The following is a 20,710-nucleotide window of genomic DNA, read 5'->3' on the forward strand; positions in this document are numbered from 1 at the left end:
GAAGATAGATATTGATTTGACTAAGCAATGTGTTTTGATGTGCAAGACGATTCCTTCTTCTGTGGCGTCTGTTCCCGCCGTGAAAGAGCTGGAAAGCGACGGGAATGGAAGTTCCGCCGCTTCTTCCGAACCTATTTCTCTGGCAGCTGTCGACAGAAGCTTAATAAAAGTCAAATGTAACACTTGTGTTATTTCTGCGGAGGTGGGTGGACAGCACAGCAGCCGCGCGACGTGTCCCTGCACGTAACGCTACTTGTTTACCAATGTGGAAAAAAAGGGTATAATTTTCGCGAGTCTGCCAGATCATTGTTCATGATTTCCGATCAACCTTCCGCCCTCATTCCTGGCCGCCTAGGTATTAGTCGATGCGACTTTGCAATCCGCTCCGGTCCAAGTTTTGATCGACTCCGGGGCTTCCGAAAACTTTGTCAACAAAAGGTTAGCCACTAAGCTTCGTCTAAAGACCTTCGGACCCCACTCCTTCATTTCCATGGCCTTCTCTTGTCTCTCTATCGCTACTTCGGAAAGAACCACCACCCTCCTAACCTTTGGTGTTTCAGAGGACCTTTGCGCAGACGTTGTTCTCGGTCAGGACTTTCTAAAGAAACATGTCGAGGTTAGTTTCTTCATGGGTGGACCGGAAGCACCCCCCCTTTCTTTGGCCGTCCCTGACTTAAACCCCCCTCGCCTATTTGAGTTTTTGCTTCCAGGTTCTACTTCCTATAAGACCGGAGTTTATCAATACTCAGGGGGGGTGCAAACCTTCTAGCTGTGGCAGCCCTATTGATTTTTCTCACGGCCGCCCGTTTAATATTTTTAACGTAACCAATTAATTGTAAAAATACATGAAGTTCTCTAACGAACTCGTGCGAAACCATACAACTAAAAAAAGGTCTAATCGCTTGAAGCGCAAATGAAATGGACTTCAGTAAAACCTGAAGCATTTAAAGGTTCCATCACAGCACGCAATCACCTGTAAAACACTTCGAGGCATTTACAAATAGCAATTTTTTTGCGTGTGATATAATATGTTTGACAGAAACATGGATGCCTTGCGAAAAGCAAGAATCGTTATTATTAGGCTATCGACAGCATTCGGTATCAAGGCCGACCAGAGGCGGCGGAGTAACTATGTACGTGAAAGACTGTCTTTTGTCCAAATTTGCTTTTTCAGATGGACACAACTTCAACGAAAGTATTAGTTTTGGGCGACTTCAATGAAAATCTTTTGTATAAATCAGATTCACGTCAATTATATAAATCATTTATTGATTATGGATTCAAGCAACACATAAACGGACCAATCAATGGCAGCTTGCTTGGAAAACTGTATGCAGAAAGGTATAATTGTTTTTTGACGATAGCATGTTTTACATAAAGCAGAATTTGTACAAATTTATAAATGTGTAAATTTTTAATGTATATTTTAGGTTCCATGAATGAAAGTGCCCTGAAGGCCGTAGCCCAACCAGGTATTGAGAAACGTAAGTAATGTAATATTTCACTAAATAGACTGGCAAATTATGAATATTCAAACGCCAACCTATCATTTTTAATGTATATTTTAGGTTCAAGTGATACACGAATGTCGTAGCTCAACCAATTATTAAGAAACGTAATAATGTGTTATTTTACTAAATAGAATACCGTATAATAAATATTCAAAGCTGTGCCCAATACACTTACATCTGTTAAAACTTCGCCATATCAACTTCCAGGTGGAATTGCAAGAATTGTAGATCTTTGGGCAGGGAATTTAGTTACTAATCAGTTAAAGAACCTCCTGCTCAAATAAGGTTTTGAAGTTGAATGCACCATTCATCAATATTTACAATCGGCGAACGCATGCGGATATATTGCAGGCAACAGCTGACATACCAACGTACAACGACTGGTTAGAAATTAATTCACAGTTGGGGCAGGAATTGAATGATGAGGAAATATTATTGATTTTGCATAAACTGAACCGATCCAACAAAGGAGTCGATTGGATATCTGGACCTTATTCAATTATACAGGCCGAAATCGCAATTCGAGATGATTTGATAAACAACTTACCAATCAAACGCGTCGCGATTATTAATAGTACACGGCGAGCTAGCTAGCTTCTCTGATGAACTGGGTGGTGACCATTGGATAACTGTTGCTTATGAAATATATTAACGTCCAGTTGTGCATGCATTGTAATATATTTTTCTTTGCAAAGTTTACCCATTTATCGGGGGATTTTTATTTTTCTGCCACCAAAAGTTAATTATTTTGAGTTAAAAGTCAAAATTTTGCGGCGAAGCAAACCTATTAATTGTCTTTATAATTAAAAAATATTTGACAATTTTTTCCTGCACCCCCCCCCCTATACGCCTCTAATTGGGGACAAAAGCCTATAGTGTGATGTATTCGATTTAGACACAGCTATCTACTCCAATCTAGCGGCAGAAAACCTTCGATACAGAGTTCGTTCGTATCGCTTGCTTTATTCTGTGGCCGCGAAGAGGCTGGCTCCCTGCTGTGCTTTTTTGTCCAGCGCGTGCAACATTCATTATGTAAAGTGTCTCGTCTTAGTGAAACTACGCGCGTGCGACTTGCCTTTTGAAAATAGGCTTCTCTTAGGAAATTAATTAATGCTCTTACAAAACAACATATTTTACCGCCGCAGATTGAAATGAAAAATTGTGGAGGCAGCGTACACAACTCTGTTTCCAGTTTTTATTCTATGAATGAAATCACTTTAATTTCTATACTTTTGTTTTGAGGAGCAATCTATAATTTGTCTTTATAATTGAAAACTAGACTGGGAACCGCACTATTACAAAAGACGGTTCATTGAATCATTCCGGATTGACAAATCTCTGGTATCCGGCAATCTACTCGTCGTTGTAGCTATACGCAATAGCTGATAAACGCCCGTTGTCCGACGGCGCAGTACTGCACCGGATGACTCCGGCGCGTCACAGCTTATCGCATACTTCAGCGACGTCTAGAATTATTAATTTTAATCTACGTTTTTACAAATTTTTTACTTCTCAGTATATAAGATGGCTAACGCACTCTCGTTTTAATTATTAACCCTGATGAGGTCAGCTGGTATCTGCTGCCGAAACGTCGGTTAGAGCGATTTATATTTATTGATATGTTGCCTGGTGGAGCTAACTCTATTTTTAAGTTTATCGCAGACTCGCACATATCACCACAGGCACTTTCGTTGTTTCGAAAGTACCTACATGCAGGTGATCGTTATACGAGACACCGTTGCCATATTCGTTTTAACCATTCTTGTATTTCAGCACGTGTTCTGCCTAAGAGCGTAACGTTAAAGAGTCCGGACAACAACCGTGCAGCCAAAGCTCTAACTCGAAAAAACGGGTTCCGGTACTTGAAACTACGTATCCGGGAATCGCATATGTGGGCAAAAATCAGCAAGGAAAGTATGGATAAGTTGTTTAAGACCTTTCTAACTCTGTTTCACAGGATACATTGCAAAAATGTATTAATTACGCGGAAGTAAATCTGGAAAATCTCTATCAAAAATATAGAAAACAACATGACGGCAAGTTACAAAAACTTAAAACTTGGCTTAAATTTTGCCGTAGCACCTGCCAAGGTACCTACTCAACAAATTTTAGCCTCAATTGAAGGAGGGCTCTGGTGGAGATTACCCCCCGGTGAAGCTAATCTGGTAAGAGGTAAAGTTATTTCAGGTTTAAAATCCCACAAAACAATCGAACCCAACCTCCAACCGGACGAAAAACAAGCCTTAAAAGAGCTCAAAAATAACACAGGTTTGGTAATTCAACGGGCGGACAAAGGTAATGTTACAGTTGTTATGGATAAATCTGAGTACGATAATAAACTTCACAATATGTTGGCAGACAGGGATACTTACTGTCCTGTTACGGTTAATCCCACTAAAGGTATAGAAAAACAAACCTCGTAACAAAACCAACCATTTAACATCTAAACCAGAATCTAAAGGTCTGGCCATTATTCCCTACATTCCAGGTCTGGGAGAAAAAAATTAAAACGCATTTTGAAGGGCCACCACATCTGTACAGCTTTTAAACCAGCCAGAAAAATTGGAAATATTTTACCTTCAACTAAAGATCCAGTCAAACCAGAAAAACGTCAAGGGGCAGTTTATGAGATTCCCTGTAGAGGTTGTTCAGCAACATACATAGGGGAAAACGTTCCTTTCATACCAGGAAACTCGAACACATGCGTGATGTCCGCCACGAAAAGGCATCCAGGTTAGCTCTGGCAGAGCATGCGGTTGAACTCCGACACGGAATTGATTGGGATAACTGTAAAATTCTAGACTGGGAACCGCACTATTACAAAAGATCCGGATTGACAAATCTCCTAACACCATGAATAAAATCTACTCGTCGTTGTAGCTATACGCAATTAGCTCATAAACGCCCGTTGTCCGACGGCGCAGTACATAACCGGATGACTCCGGCGCGTCACAGCTTATATATCGCATTCTTCAGCGACGTCTAGAATTATTAACTTTAATCTAGGATTTTACAATTTTTTTACTTCTCAGTATATAAGATGGCTAACGCACTCTCGTTTTAATTATTAACCCTGATGAGGTCAGCTGGTATCTGCTGCCGAAACGTCGGTTTATACTTCGTTTACACCAGAAGAGCGATTTATATTTATTAATGTTTTCTTTAGTTTTTTAGACACCTCTAAACACAAAACGGCCGAATTTTAATTTTGCCCCCCCCTAAATTACTCCTCTTTTTTTCAAGAGGTAAAATGTTTATTTTAACATCAGCTTTAAATGGTTCTCTAACATTTGTGAAATTTTCAGATGTTTATGTCATTTCCTACTAGTGTAAATATATCATTGAAATTTCCTAAAGTGTTTTACATTTTGACCCCCCGGATGAACAGTTCAGGGGTAAAGTTTAAAATTTTGTTACTTAGCATTGTATATGTCATGTATCCATCCATAAATATATCAGTTTTTTTATCTCTGAAAAGTGCTCAAACCCAAAATTAACAAAAAATGATAGTTTTGCCCCCCTAAAAACCACCCTTTGGAACCTGGGCAAAATTTTTTTATATTAGAAACAACTTTAGGATGGTATTTAACAGTTGTGAAATTTTCATGTTCCAACTATGTTTTTTTCCTTGTCAAAAGTGTGCCACAAAAAAATTGACTAAAAAAAAAAAAATTCGGATAAAAACAACATGTGTCCAAACACATAATAAACACTTCTAGTGAAACAATATAGGCGGGATAATTGACATGCCTGGTATAAACGGCATAGTAAAGGTACCAAAAATATTTTGGAAAATTTAGGTAGAGGCCTGTCCCTGCTGAGATCCCAAACTTTAATAAGGTTTAGAGGCAAAATAATTCAGACATAAACAACATTTACTTGGGCCCAATATAAACACATCTTTATTAGGGTTACAGAACTTGGTGAGAGAAATCAATTCAGAGGAAATAAGTAAAGATTGACAATTTGTATGCTCAAAACACAATTTGTATACCGTTATAGCTAGGAATGTTCAAACTAGAATCAAGGGATTCTGATACCATTGCATCCTAGTAGATTTTTTTATCAATTTGTAAACTTCTAAGGGGGGGAGGTTAATCATATAATTTTGTTGGCCTAGAAGTTTCCTAAAGTAACTCTGTACCGCATTGTGTCTAACACCAATATGTTTTACTAGGTTATTTGCAACTTATCACATTAATGAAATTGTGACTTCTGCAATCGGCATGACATGTTAGTTGCTCACCCAATAACGTTTGATACTGATTTATTTATTTTGTCAAGGTTACCATAAAACGCCTGCATGGCCACAATTAAAGCAAGCACTACAACTGTGCCTCTATAGCGCCACTCGGATACTACAATTAGGCGCAACAATCTGCATAGAACAAATAAATTATGCCGGTTGCAATTATCCAAAATAAATGGCAAAATTGGATATGAATCTAAGGATTCTATATTCTACTCTGAACATGTTTAGTTATAGCTTATTTGACCCAACAATAACTGTAAAAGCTTAGTCAAAATACATTGTCAAGCCCTGTTAGGTCCTTTGTGACGAACTAAGAATATTCTCTTCTTTGTACTACTAATTGTTACGTATTAACTTGCCCATGCTTCATGTACAAGATAATTAGCAAAGGAATTCATTCCTAATGACAATTAATTTGTAAGATAATTTAATATATATGATTTGACCTAGAATCAGTGTAGCCAAATTATATTATTAGTTTTGCTGTGTAGACGACTTTCATGTCTTTTAAAAATACCTACGGCAGTTGTTCCAAAACTGTGGTACGCGACTAACTTTAGCCTACGTATAAATTTCGAAAACGTTCAACTTTTAAAACTTTCAGATAATGTGCAATGCTACGTTTTAGTTATTGTCGTCGTATGTATTGACCAGCTGGTGAAAAAAAAAACAACTAACACATCAAAACTTTTTGCTGGGTTTAGTTTAATTTATGGCTTCTTTGTCTTCCTGGTATGACGTTTGGTAAAGTTTAATTCAGCTATCATATGCTCATTTTCTTTTGTATATGCTAGTAAGGTGTAATCTAGGTGGTACATCAACACTGTACAAAAGCTCAAAATGGTTCGCGAGAAAAAAAGTTTTGTCCTACATGTTGATATTTTACAAATACCACCAATTATGTTGCCAAAATGTAGGTGTTAAATCAAGGCTTATGTGACAGGCATGGACACGGGAATTCCCCCGCCCATTGTAGCTGTATTATTTGTTGTTAAGTCTGCCGTCTCACGCTTGACTGAATTTACCAAAAGCAACAATTAACGTTGGTTGTAGTCTGCGAGATTCATTAGATTTTGTAATATGTTTATTAGGATTGCAGTTTATAAAGTTAGTTAAAGACCAAAATATTTACATTGTTTCGACACGAACGAAAAAATTACAATATAGTTACTTTAGTAATACAACAGTAACGAGATTTCGTTGGCCCAGTCTGTATGGTGTGGCAAACGCACGCCCAAAATTTTTTTAGGCAAGTTGTGTTGTGCACAGGAGATCTCGGTGATTTTTGCGTAAAGTGCTTTGAAGTACAGACTGGTCGTCGGCGAAGAACAAACTTCTTCTTACATGTGTACATGTGTTAGACCTACTTACCTTTAACAATGACTTTTATTTACTGGTCAAGTATTTGTAAACCTTGAGCAAGATTTCACTACCTTGGTCAAAGTAACTTTTGTTCCTATTTTCATAGACTAGTTGAAAATGAGTAAACATTGCTGTATTCCTGATTGTGATGGTAAATATCCCGACCAACTTTACCATGTGCCAGCAAAAAGATTCTGTTCAGGCGAAAAACTCAAGTGGGCAAATGATTCGGAAAAAATTATTCTTGGCCTCAGGGCTGACAAAGCAATTGATGATTTATATAAACGAGATGTGTAGTAAAGATATGTGGTCGTCATTTTAAAGCAGACCAGTTTATTCATGGTTAGTTTAAACAATTTCTTAACTATTCTACACCTGTATTGTATTCCTGGATTGGAAAAGTTGGTGTATTTTAGAAATAGTCATTATGTTAGTTTACTTAAAAAACATAAATTATTATTTATCTACAGGACACGTTAAAATTTGGATCAATTCCAACATTAAACATGCCAGTGAAGTTAGCAGCCAGTACAAAGGTAGCTCGCAGACCACCCACTCCACGAAATCCAGAAAATTCTATAAACTTTTAGTTCATTTCTAAAACGGGCCTAATGTCTTGTTTCAAAAAGTGATACATGGAAAAGATTTCTCACAAATTTGCAATTCTCACGTCTCTGAATTCGATCAACAAAAATATAAAATATTTGTTAATGAAAATTTTCAATTAGATGTGCACTACTTTGGATGGTCTGGCCTCTCTAAAGAAATTTTTGAGTATAACGTTAGGTCCAAATCTGTAAGAGATCTTTTAAATTTTATTTCGAACCTACCAATTTGTGGAGGAGTGTCTGTGTTAGCACATGGAGAAGAGAGCAATATGACAGCTTCACATATTGTAACAAAATCAAGTCGAGCGTTTGATCACTGCAAACCTCTTCAATCAGTAACATTGGCTGTTAGGTGTGTTATACAGAACTTTTGTAAAATATAGTATTTAGATTTCAAACCTTTTTATTTTATTTACTCCAGAACAGATAAAATTGGTATATGCATAATTAGTCAGGAATTTGAGTTTACTGTGTAATTTAAATATTAAGCACTTACAGGATTATTTGAGAGTTGGTATGTCCGATAATATAGGATCGTAGCCTATACCTGATGTGATAGTGTCGGTACTCGCCCGTTCGTTTCGGAGCCAATCCGATACCAGTATAAATTGTGCTCAACAGCCATATTGGGTATCATCCAAAGAGACATTAATTTATCAATAGTTATGGCGTCGCATCCCGAAACAACATGCAGTCTATTGATATGAGACTGACGACCTCGTGATGTAGAAAAGGATTTTTTACACGATTCGCATATAGGCTATACTTTTCGTCTGCTTGGTTTGACGAAATTATCCATTTATATTGCAATTCTAAGGCTTCATCCAACCTTTCTTCGTCATTAAAATTCTCGGTTTTGTCCATATTAAAGCACAAGACTAATAATAATAACTGTGGTAAAAACATATGTTATGACGCATACTAATTAAGCAGAACCACTTGGTGATGGAAATATACTTCGTGTTTACTGGCACCAGAAGAGATTATTTCCTATTGCAACAAGGCAACGTCAAGTTAGTTGAAATGAAGTTATATGATATACAAATTTTTGGATTGGCTTAATGTATTTGATATGTACATTTTACTATGCTTGGTAACGCTGTTCTGACAACAACATTTCTTAGCATTTATTGTCGTATAATAGTAACAGCAGCAGGAAAGTAGTAAGGTTTAAAAGAATAACACAAACAACAGAATGTTTTTCACTGCACTTCAAGGCTAGTAGGTTTCACGCGATTGCGCGCGCCAGTGTAAAGGCCGGTTTACACTACAAGCGACGCGACGCGGCGCGAGCTTAGGCGCTTGCGACGAGGCGTTTACACTGCAGCGCAAGTTCGCGTGCTTACAGGTGGCGCTCGAGAGCGTCACTATGGATACAAGGCAAACTACGCGCCCTTCTGCTGTCAAAAAGTACAGTTCAGTCAAGGTCAAAAAAATATGGCACGATTTAGCAATAAAGTAAACAAAAAGGTGGTGGCATTGCTTTTAGCAAGAAGAAACCTAATGAAAAAAAAAGGGCGAAGCCGGAGGTGGTGGGTTCATCCTATATTAAAAAGAAGGAATGAACTTGGTAAGTATAAGTACCATTTAATTCTTGTTGGCTGAGCTATGTTTATATTTTAAAAAGTGCGGAATAATGTATTAGTCTACGATTAACAGGTGAATACCATCGATTAATAATGGAATTGCGTTTGGAGAGGACGGCGGAATTTCAAACATACCTCCGTATGTCGCCGGAACAATTTGATACCTTGATTAATAAAATAGGACCTCTGATCTCGAAGCGGAATACCCACTTAAGGACATCGATATCCGCTGCAGAACGTCTTGCAATAACTTTACGGTACTAGTCTTTACCTTATATCGTATGGGTAGATTTTTAATTGTAAGAGTTTTATCTTGATTTTGCAGTTATATGGCTACTGGGGATTCGTACACAACAATTGCGGCCTCATTTAGGACGTCAAAATCCACCATATCCATTCTGGTCCCTGAAACCTCTTCAGCCATCTGGGAGTGTTTGCACTCCGAGGTTATGCCACGACCATCTAGAGAAGATTGGCTTAAAATTGCCAGCGATTTCAATAAATTTTGGCAGTTTCCGCAGTGCGTTGGGAGCATAGATGGCAAACATGTTGTGTTGCAGGCTCCAAGCAACTCCGGGTCCATGTTTTACAACTACAAGCATACACTAGTATCGTCCTGATGGCTGTTGCGGACGCCCAGTATAGATTTATTTATATAGATGTCGGTGCTTACGGTAGACAATCTGACGGAAGTGTCTTCTCTAATTGTAATTTTGGAAAAATGTTGGAAAATAATACGCTAAACTTACCTAATGTTACTATTTTGCCAAACAGTTTAAAAACAACTCCTTTCGTGTTTGTTGGGGACGAAGCATTTCCTTTAAAATGTAATTTAATGAGGCCATTTCCTGGTCGTAACCTGGATGTTTCCAAACGCATTTTTAACTATCGCTTGTCTCGAGCAAGAAGAATAGTTGAAAATGCGTTCGGAATTTTATCATCAAAGTGGCGGGTTTTTAGAAGGCCAATAACAACTGCGCCAGAAAGTGCAGACTTATTAGTGAAGGCATGCTGCTGTCTTCACAATTATTTACGCCCATACTGCAACGAGGGTGATTTTGACCGAGAGGACCGTTTCGGAAATATTATAGAAGGCAACTGGCGTGGGGAAACAATTGGCCAAGCATTTGAAAGTTTCACAAAGTTTGGCCGTAGGAGTTCGGAGGCTGCTGCAGAAGTGCGGTCTACATTTATGGATTATTTTAATAACGAGGGTCAAGTAGACTGGCAAACAGCATTGGTTAACAGGTGTTAAAAATCAACACTTTTTTAAATTGTATATGTGTTCATTTATTAATTCTTACAAAAATTCTGCTTCATGAAATAAAGTTAAAATTTTAATCTTCAGTTCTGATGATTTTTGTGGAGGAAGGGCTTTCAATTTTGGAGCAAGTGACAATAGAAAAAGTTTGTCTGGATCTTCTTCTTTGTCTAAAACAGAATATTTGATGTGTATATATACTGTTAAAATATTCACCTATTATATATATATAGTCCTGTAAATATCAGTGGTGTTTATTAGGTTAAAGAAAAACATTAATCTTTTTGATGAAATTTACCTAGATTTGAAAATGTTACTATAAACTAACTTTGCAATTCTTTAAAAAAAAAACCTTGGAGCCACTTGAACATATAATATTGGATCAATTATTATATGATAAAAGTTTTTGTCCAAAAGTTACTCACCACCAGTTTCTAAAATTTCCAAAAATTTTTTTTCGAAAACATCTACATCGCTCTTTTTTTGGGTGGTTCAGCTTCACCCTCTCTGGAACTTGAGCTAGGTTCAGAGCATGGCTCAAGTTCTAACGTAACCATATCATCAAAATTGCATGATGTTCTTTTAAAAAAGGAAAAATAGTCAAAACAATAAAATCACATGTTTATTTACTTCGCAAGCTATTACAGCTGCTTCAATTAATGTTGTCAAACAGTATAATAATTTAATGAAGAACCATAGCTAAGCTATTTTGTAATAAACCAAAAGCTAATACCTCCTCGGTTGAATGTAAGGCTCAATAAAGGACATTGCTCCGAGCAATGGCCAGCTATTCACTGGGCTGTAGCCTGACCCTGAACGAATATTATTGGATTTCTTTTTTATTTTAACAAATTTGTCTCTGAGGGATTTGCATTTTTCTTTTGCATCTTTTACTGAAAAATAGTGAAAAATCTTTACAAAAATATCTCAGATTGTAATATTCAAATAACTGAGAAGCCCAGTTTTTAATAAGATGACACAAACTGTATTTTATAACTATACTGCGAGCTCAACTGTACTGTCTGAATTCAACTGTCAAGTATACCTTCTAGTCATGATCTAGTAGTAAAAATTTGCTCATATTTTAATATTTTATGAAAATTGTGACAAATAAGCCTTAAAATAACATCAAGTATAATAACAAACTTTAGGATAAATGCATAGCACCATAGCAAGTTAAGTTACTGAGATTAAACTGCATTATTTAATATACCAACTACTTTATACCGACCTGAAATATTTAAATTAGTTGAAACTTGCTGCCAGCTATTATCCTTTGCATTCCGATCAATGATAGGCATGACAACTAGTGTCATACAAACTAGAGAACTCTTTCACTTTATTGATAAAAATCTCATCCATTATAATATTTTTTCTTTAACTTTCAATGTTGACTATAACTAGAAAAAAGATGGTAGGAATCTAGACCAGCGCTGAAAAATGGAAATAAGTACTACAAAAATTTCAAGCATTTGGCATAGTTGTCGCAAAAGGCACTAAATATATACCAAATTTCCTAAATATTCATGTTTTACTAAAGCAAACACCAAAATACCAAAAAAATAACACAAATAGCAAAATGTCTTTCACTGCCCTTCAAGGCTAGGTTTCACGCGACAAGCGATTTTTCGCTTCGCAAGCGATTCGGCGCGATGACGCGCGTCGCGTCGCTTGTAGTGTAAACGGCCTTAAACGGTTAACGCGCTTCAATCAATAATGACTTTTGAGGTTAGAAATAAGTCTATACGAGTCGCTGCCATTGGTTTTCTTTGAATTCTTGACTACTTTATTTTCGAGCCTGCCCAGTGGCCCGTAATCTTTGGCTGTATGCGGGAACAATAATAAAAACACCTCCTACAACCATTTCGCCGTCAGTAGCTGTGATATAAGAAGGTCTGGAAAAAAGTTAGTCAAAAAGGCTGGTTTATATCATTGTTATAGGCCCGTAAATATATGTTTGTTAGTATTAATTGCTTATCACCAAGTTTAATGGTTAATATGAGAAAGATAACTCCCGCTTGGGGCTTGGACCAGCTGTCGAAAATAAAATGACTAAGCCTAACCGCGCCTGGCTGCGATTTGTATCATGTGACCCCAAACAATTTCTACCCAATTCCAAAGACAATGTGTGTTTCCTGTATTAAAATTATATACTTAAAGATAGATGTGCTGAAAGTGTTTATTTAGTCATTCTAACTATGATGGCAGTGCTAAATGTGTAGAAAGTCATTAATTATAATAATATGTTAAACGACGTGAATAAAACAGGTTGCACATTTTCCATCAGCTTGTATATATGTTTTTATGGTTTGTAGTGTTGTAAGCTAAATAATTACCCTTTATGATTAAGTATGGTCAGTTAACTGCAGGAGAGGTGGTGATTAGGTTCCCAAAACAAAAGTAGCCTTTTATCTGAAGTATGTGGGCTAATTGATTATATTTGAAGTTGAGAGTAAGTTCAGATAGAAAATGACCTTAGACAAGAGAGTCTCACATTGCTAAACAATTTCTGGATTAGGATCATTTTGAAAAGGAAAAAATGAATCTTGGGAATAAGTTAGAATCTACTGCCATGCGAGCTGTAAGTTGTTTTACAATTTAAAACGCAATTGTTATTTAATTAATTAAAATCTTGTTTGCATTGTAGCAAGTATTAAAGTGGTAAGAAATTTTATTTAAACATGTTGATAATGTGTCTCGTAGCCGCCACTTTGCATCCGGTATCTCAAACCTATGCGATAAGCATTTATTACGCGTCACAAACACGACTTTGTGATTTATTTTTCACGAGAATGATCATTTCGTTAAAAACATTTTAAAAAATGGAGCGTTCAAGATAATGTTCGTTGTACTAGGATTCTAGACGAGCATTAAACTTTACCATAACAAAGTTAGATATATTCGTCAATTTTTACTAATAATGTTGTTTATAATTTTCCGAAGTTTGTGAGAATTTTGTGTAAACTTCTAGAAAACCTGCCATGCATTCTCTCCCTGGGTTAACACAATTATGGAACTAAAGAAACTGGTACTGAACTACAAATTTAAACAGATGCTGCTTTCGAAGTGATCTAACAGGTGAAAGTTTATTTTCTACATGTAGTGCTCGCTGATTAAATTAGTTTGTTATGTGCAGTTTTTGTTAAGTTGTGGGATTCTTTAACTGTGTTTGATTTAGTTGAAATAAATAATAATCATTATCTTATAAAAATTATTTATACCTTTTTATATAGGTTTGGAATCAAAACAGACAAATCAGGAAATATAATTTCTACGAGAAAAGATTCAAACAAGTTTTAATCATGTTCTTGATGTCATATACTAAAAGTCAACAGTTTTGCTTGTTTAATTAAACTTGTAATATGCATTTATTTTTTGTATGATACGAAATGAAACAACGCTGTGAATTAAATTGATGCTTTGCAATCCTGAAGTAAAAAAAAAACATTCTACTAAATTTCATATTAAAATCAGTACAATATTATTCTAGAGATTTGACTACTATTTGAAGAATGATAAGATTCATTGTAGTTGTGACAAACTACTTTCATTGTTCGTTCTGGCGTTGTTCCACAAATCAGCCAATAAGGGCTTGCAAGATAGTGTCTGCTCTAGGGCTCCAGGCTACATTTATTCAACTTTTGTAAAACCACATGGGGTCACTTGTAAGAAAGGTTCTAATTAGATAATATTTACAAAATTACACCTATTTCAAAACAATATAACAGTACAAACATTAGCTAGCCAGCACACTAGCTATACGAAGAAATTTCAAAGGCAAAAAAATCTTATATTTAACCTCATTTTTTTAGAAAAAAATTTTACTACAACAATAAGAATGATCTATATTTACAAAATAAAAATTAAAAAATTAAAAATTAATATTCGCAATAATTTTTAATAAAAATTAATTTACATAACAAGAGACCAACAAAATCGCATAGCGCTTGATAATGCCACACATGACTCGGTGATAGCTGAGGCCATACGCTTTTATCGTCGATAACCGATCCTAAAATTCATAAGCGATCGCGGTAATGTTTAAACGCCCGTCACTTACTTGCCCAATTCAAAGTGCAAGTGAACGAAATTTTATCAAGACATTATTTCTACAAGCCTTATAATGCCATAGAAAGAAAAAAAAGTAAAAAATTTTAATGTTGAAAATGTTTCAAATTTAACATTTGTTATGCGTAATATCGAGATTTTTCATCCCACCAACATCCGACCAAAAAAAGACCCAAAAATCAATTTACGCAACTAGAGACCAACAAAATCGCATAGCGCTTGATAATACCTTTCCAACGATGCCACACATGACTCGGTGATAGTTGAGGCCATACGCTTTTATCGTCGATAACCGATCCTAAAATTCATAAGCGATCGCGGTAATATTAAAACGCCCGTCACATGCCCAATTCAAAGTATCAAACAAAATACACTAACTTTACAATTTTGGTTTCATTATCTTAACACTACATGTAATTATCATAGTTTATAGCAAACTTTCAACATTAATACTGTTTTCATTCCACTAAAACACTAATGAAACTACCTAACGGCTTAGAACTTATTCGTTTTCATGTGTTTGTAAACTTGTAAAAAGATTACTACACATTATTCAAAGATTATATCTATACACTGTTGGTTGGGATAAAAATGTTTTGTATTTTATCTAATTAGACTACTAACTAAAGGCTCTCTGGCTTCTCTATATATTTCCTAACTTTGCTACTTTTTAAATTGAGCGAAGAAACGCATCGTGGCTTATGACGTAAGAATATGGCACATATAATATTACTTATTTGGGTCATGATTAGGCTTCGAAAATCATATTTCGTTGATGTTAGGATTGATTGTTTTAAGTTGAATCACAGCAATTTTCAGCGAATTCTACAATATAGATATAGTTGTTATTTATCTTAAATTCATCGCCCCGAACTTTGTTTTACGCCAACCAAATAATTACGTATTTGGGTCATCATAATTAGGCTTCAAAACCCAACGGTTAATGAGTGGTGTTAGACACTTGATAAGGGTTGTTTTAAGTTGCAACACAGCAATTTTCAGCGAATTCTACAATATAGATAGTTATTATATATCGCGCTAATATAAATAATACGGTTAATGAGTGAGATGTTAGATACCTATGTCTCCTTGCGAAGGCTGTTTCAGGTTGCATCACAGCGATTTTCAGCGAATTCTACAATGTAGATAGTTATCGCCTTGAACTTTGTCTCATGTTTATGAATATTTTGAGCATTTTTGTCAAAAATTATCCCTCAATCACAAAATACCTCTAAATCCCATCTTACGAGGCAAAAACTTGCAGATGCAAAAACAGCTCTGACAAATTCCTTTTGTCCCGAGTCCCGAGTTTACGTAACTAAAATAACGTGGATATTCAGAAATCGAATTTATAATTATTTTACTCCTAATACATTAGTTGCACCATAAGCTATTCCGCCTTGGCGGCCATATCACTTTTAAAATTAGGTACTGCGCATGGGCATGTCGGACTCTGGTAGTTTTACGTGGTCTTACTCGCGTCCCGAGTCCGACTCCGCAGCCCTGGTTGTAGGTTTAAATTTTCCCAATATTTGGCTCCTACAAATGAAAGTAACAATTAACCGGAATTTGAGTAGCGGCCAAATCTAAAAAAGTTTTGCTCATTCCGCAGCCTTGTATTATGCGAATGTATATTATGTATTGTCACCATAACGTTTTGAAATGCATCTGGAAACAAATTTCAATTTTTTTAACGTTATATCAGTAATTTTCATAATTTGATGTTTATAATACAGAGGTAATTAACCTTGTTCTGGGGGCTGCTAATAAGTTGGATCGCTCGATTTTGCAAAACCTCAATATGTTTTCATTTTGTTGGACATGCCCTCCTACCCCATGTTATCACACAATATTTTTGCACATGAGAAAAAATTTAACTGTAGTATCAGATGCAGAAGCATGTAATATTATTTAAATAGTGTCTCATTTTTGCCAACACTCTAAGAGAATTTGTGGTTAACTATTGAAATATGTGGAGTCCATGTTAGGTATTACGACTTAATTTTTTGAATCTTGTTTTGTTGTAATATTAAATTTATATCTATATTGTCCTAATTCAAATCTCTTACCATGTATAGTGTTATATCTTCAGTTGGAAAGGATTAAAGAAGTTTAAGCTTGCTGTCGCAGTTGCCTTTGGGTCTTTGGGAGTTGAATCGAACTCCTTCCTAAAATCGCATGTCCGAGAAATTGCAATTCCCGTCGTGCGAGCTCACATTTATTTCTTTTGACATAGAGGTTGTAAAGTATCGAGTTGTTCAGTTAGCGCTTTGTACCTTTCTGGGTGTAAGCGCCTGGGTTTTCCTTGAAATGTTTTTTTCGTCGTTTCCAGCTTGATTTCGTACTTGTAGTAGTTGGCTGGGAATTCATCAGTTCTGGAAAAGAACTGAGAATTTCTGGCAAATCCTTTCGTTCCAGTTGGTCTGTTTGTATGTCAATAAATGAGTTCATTCGTCGATGTGTGTTGCGCCCGCAGTTTTTTGGTCGGCAACGCTCACATCGAGTGTGTTTTTACCCAAAAAGTCACATCCAATCATTGGGTAGGCGACGTCGGCTACAATAAAAGTATGTGTCATTTCTGTGGAAAGTCCTAAACCTAAAGTTAAGAGTTTTTTTCCATGTGTTGATTGGTGTTCCCCGTCGTTGTCGAAAAATCACGCCTGTTGTCTGCTTTGCGTGAGGTTTTGAACGAATGAACTACAGGCAGCCTCGCAGATTCTCGACTGCGCGACGAATTTCAAGTGTTTCTTCCAACAATAACGAGAGTTAGTTATTTTGCAATGGGCGTCTTGATGTCTGTGGTTGACCAATTGCTGCTTTTTGAGTTCCAGTTGCTGGAGAATTGTCGAGTCTCTTTGGCTTGTCGGACTCTTGAAATTGAGTCGTTTTTGTTTTCTTTAATGCGTGAGATATTGTTTTGTCTGCTCTGATTGTTTGTTGCATTCGCGGGATTCCTTGCAAAGCTAGTCCGATTTCAGTGCTCTCATCCCGCCAAGTCTTTCGGATCCATGGCAGTTATGGTTGCGCGTTGCCATTTTGGAATTTCGTCTGTGAATTGTCTGTTGACTAAAGCCCTGATTTTCTCGATCTTTAATTCGTCTTTTCCTATCACGCTGATGGCAGTTCTTCCCGTCTTCGCTTAGTTTTGTTCAGTCTGTCCAACCATCCTGATTCATCCTCGAGTCAATAAGCTTCTAAAGTTGCTTTTTTTAGTGTTCCATACTTGTCAGTTGTTTGCCTCCCCGCTTTCTTTATTTGATGTAGCACATAGCTGATTAGCGATTAGTGTTCCTTACCTCAGAAACGTTTTCTTCATCCGATAATAGATCCATATTATTCGGATATGGCGATTTTCCCGGTCTGTCGTGAACGGCTTGATGTGTTTAAAAATATATTCATCTGTCATCTGCCGTAAGGTTTTAGAAAATCTCTAGGAAAGTGGCGACAAATTCAATTCCTATCTGATGAGTTTTGGAGACGTTGGCGGCGCGAATACCTTTCAGCACGACAAGAAAGGGAACCTAAAAAAGGACGACATCGTGCTGCTATACGATGAAAATCATGGACGCTGTCCATGTTCGAAAGGTACGAGTACGAACGAGCTCCGGGGACTAATTGTCGAAGCTGACGATAGAAGCGAGACCCCGAGACAGTTTCCGACTAAATTGCGTGTGACTATGCTGTTTTGGGGGAGTGTTACGTCACACGGTGTTGTTTACTGCTGCTAATGCTACAGTAAGTATTTTTCATTTGTGAACTACTTGTGTTGCTGGCTGGTTGGTAATTGTAACTCGTTTATTTAAATATGACTGTTGAAAATGTTAACGCCGATAATTAAGCGACTGTTCCTATAATAATAGTTCGGTAAGTTAATTGTTAGATTGTTGACCGTGGCGTACTGTCTTAACGCCTATTACGTCACACGGTGTTGTTTACTGTAATGCTACAGTTAGTATTTTTCATTTGTGAACTACTTGTGTTGCTGGCTGGTTGGTGGATATTGTAACTCGTTTATTTAAATATGACTGTTGAAAATGTTAACGCCGATAATTAAGCGACTGTTCATATAATAGTTCGGTAAGTTAATTGTTAGATTGATGACCGTGGCGTACTGTCTTATTGGTTACTGATTTCGTTTGCATTTAGAAACCGCATTTGTTGGACGAATTAAAAAGAACGACGATTGGCTTCTTGTCTCAAAGGCGAGTTTTACTACTTAGGACAGTAAACAGATTACGAACTCGGCGCCTTAACAGTCACTCTTGAGCAAACTTGAGTTAGGCTAAAAAGGGGACAAATCATTAAAAGTTACAACAAGCATAAACAAACATTTTGATCAAAATTATTACCGTCAAGGACACTTTAGGGCCTAATTGACAAGCTCTGTTCAAAGTTAACAGTTCACATAGCATTATTAGTAAAAAAACTTGGGTATATAAAACAGGTTTAGTGAGTTTTAAGTAAGAAGGGCCGCACTTTCTAAAAAATCAAATCTCCCCCCCCCCCACACACACACCGCGTGGATAGAAAAATAAATATTTTTATTTAATAAAAGTTCAATAACAATACATCCAAAAGAACAACGAACAGCTAAAACAATTGCTTATGCAAACACAATATTTAGGGCCCCGCTCATTTTTAGGATCAGGAAGCCCGAAAAATCCGCGTTTGTCAATGCTTGGTGGGATCTACTATGTTGTGCTTCTTTATCCCACTCATAGTCAACCTCGTCGACACAGTATGGCCATCGCCAACTTTTACCATACTTTGCTAAGGTAGAAACCCTGGCGCACCTTCCTCAGCCATTTCTATCACCTTTCAAGGGAAATCTGACCCTCTATAATTCTCATGTGCAAAACCCCATTTTCCAACGATTTGGATGTGTTTAACGAACGCATCTTCTTCCACTTCGCTAAAAACTGTTAGATGGCCGGTAGTACCAGTGTGTTTGTTGCTCAACGTTCCCTAAGAAATGTTTTGCATTTTGCTTGCTTTCTCTAACGACAAAGACTTTTTCTGAACCGCCCCCATCGCCGATGACTTGACTCGAATAGGCTGTAGTGTATAGTTTCGTGATCCAAGTGATCGTTTGTATGCACGAACTAGGTTTTACAGTGCTTATCAATAATCTAGTTCATAAAATATGATGAATTAATGACATCAAAATTAAACTTCCGTATGCATATATCATTTGCATGGTCAACGAAAGTACCACTGAGGTATGACGATTCTAAAGTAGGACATTATTTATCAATGTTACTTTAATGCAACTGTTTGAACAACACTAAAAACGTATTAATGTCGCCAAAAAAGTAGGTGGGGCTAACTTTTAACACTGTTCAAAAGTTAGACACACCAAAATAAAAAGATTTAGTAATTTTTAGATAATGAACGGTGTTCTCAACATAAACCCTCACTGAAAAAAATAGATCAAAACCTTTCCGAGATCCAACTAGAAGTTTCCAGACTACTTACAAGGTACCAAATGTTGATAAAAGTCACGTGGTGCAGTTTCAGGTATCAAAGCAGTCCTTTGTTTTAAAATATTCGGAAAGGGCGGGTATTGAAGTCTATCATGAAATTTGTTGCTCACGATTTTTTTTGCAACGCAACGCATTCTTTTTTTCGACCTAACTGACAGACAAAAGAAACGACCACGCGGTCTAATTTAAGAGCGCGTGGATTTACCACTGGCTAACCTAGCCAAGCCTAATGACTCAGACAAGGGTCTGGCTCAGCAACGGCGTTGTACCGAGCCCCAAGTCGGGCAAATTCTACCGTTCTAAGTCCCCATAAAGGCATGAAATGGCGAAACGCGTGAGAAACGTTGAGCCTTAGGCAGCAACCGATTTATATTGTGTATTTTACAGACCTTAATGTGGTGCAATGGATTTTTTAGATGTTTGAGTGCTGTTCAAAGTAGCCAGCCCCTCATGACGGTATCATAAATTAGATTTTCATAGTTTTTAACTCAAAGCGCCGAACTCATTTCTAAATTCATAGGTTCAGGAAAATTTCCGGCCCATATCTGTTTTTGTTAAAATATACACAGATGAGCAAAT

General features: G+C 36.7%; 1 protein-coding gene across 1 annotated transcript; it reads left to right on the plus strand.

Moving 5' to 3' along the window:
* The first annotated feature begins 9,031 nt into the window (after positions 1 to 9,031).
* Positions 9,032 to 10,053, plus strand: LOC146141656 (uncharacterized). Its single transcript, XM_083390241.1, has 3 exons — positions 9,032 to 9,303; positions 9,393 to 9,576; positions 9,645 to 10,053. Exons 1-3 carry the CDS (start codon positions 9,171 to 9,173, stop codon positions 9,937 to 9,939), a joined length of 612 nt encoding a protein of 203 aa, XP_083246367.1. The 5' UTR covers positions 9,032 to 9,170; the 3' UTR covers positions 9,940 to 10,053.
* Positions 10,054 to 20,710: the final 10,657 nt, after the last annotated feature.

Source organism: Ascidiella aspersa, chromosome 5 (assembly GCF_963924565.1).
Source record: "Ascidiella aspersa chromosome 5, kaAscAspe10.2, whole genome shotgun sequence".
NCBI classification, from domain to species: Eukaryota; Metazoa; Chordata; class Ascidiacea; order Phlebobranchia; family Ascidiidae; genus Ascidiella; species Ascidiella aspersa.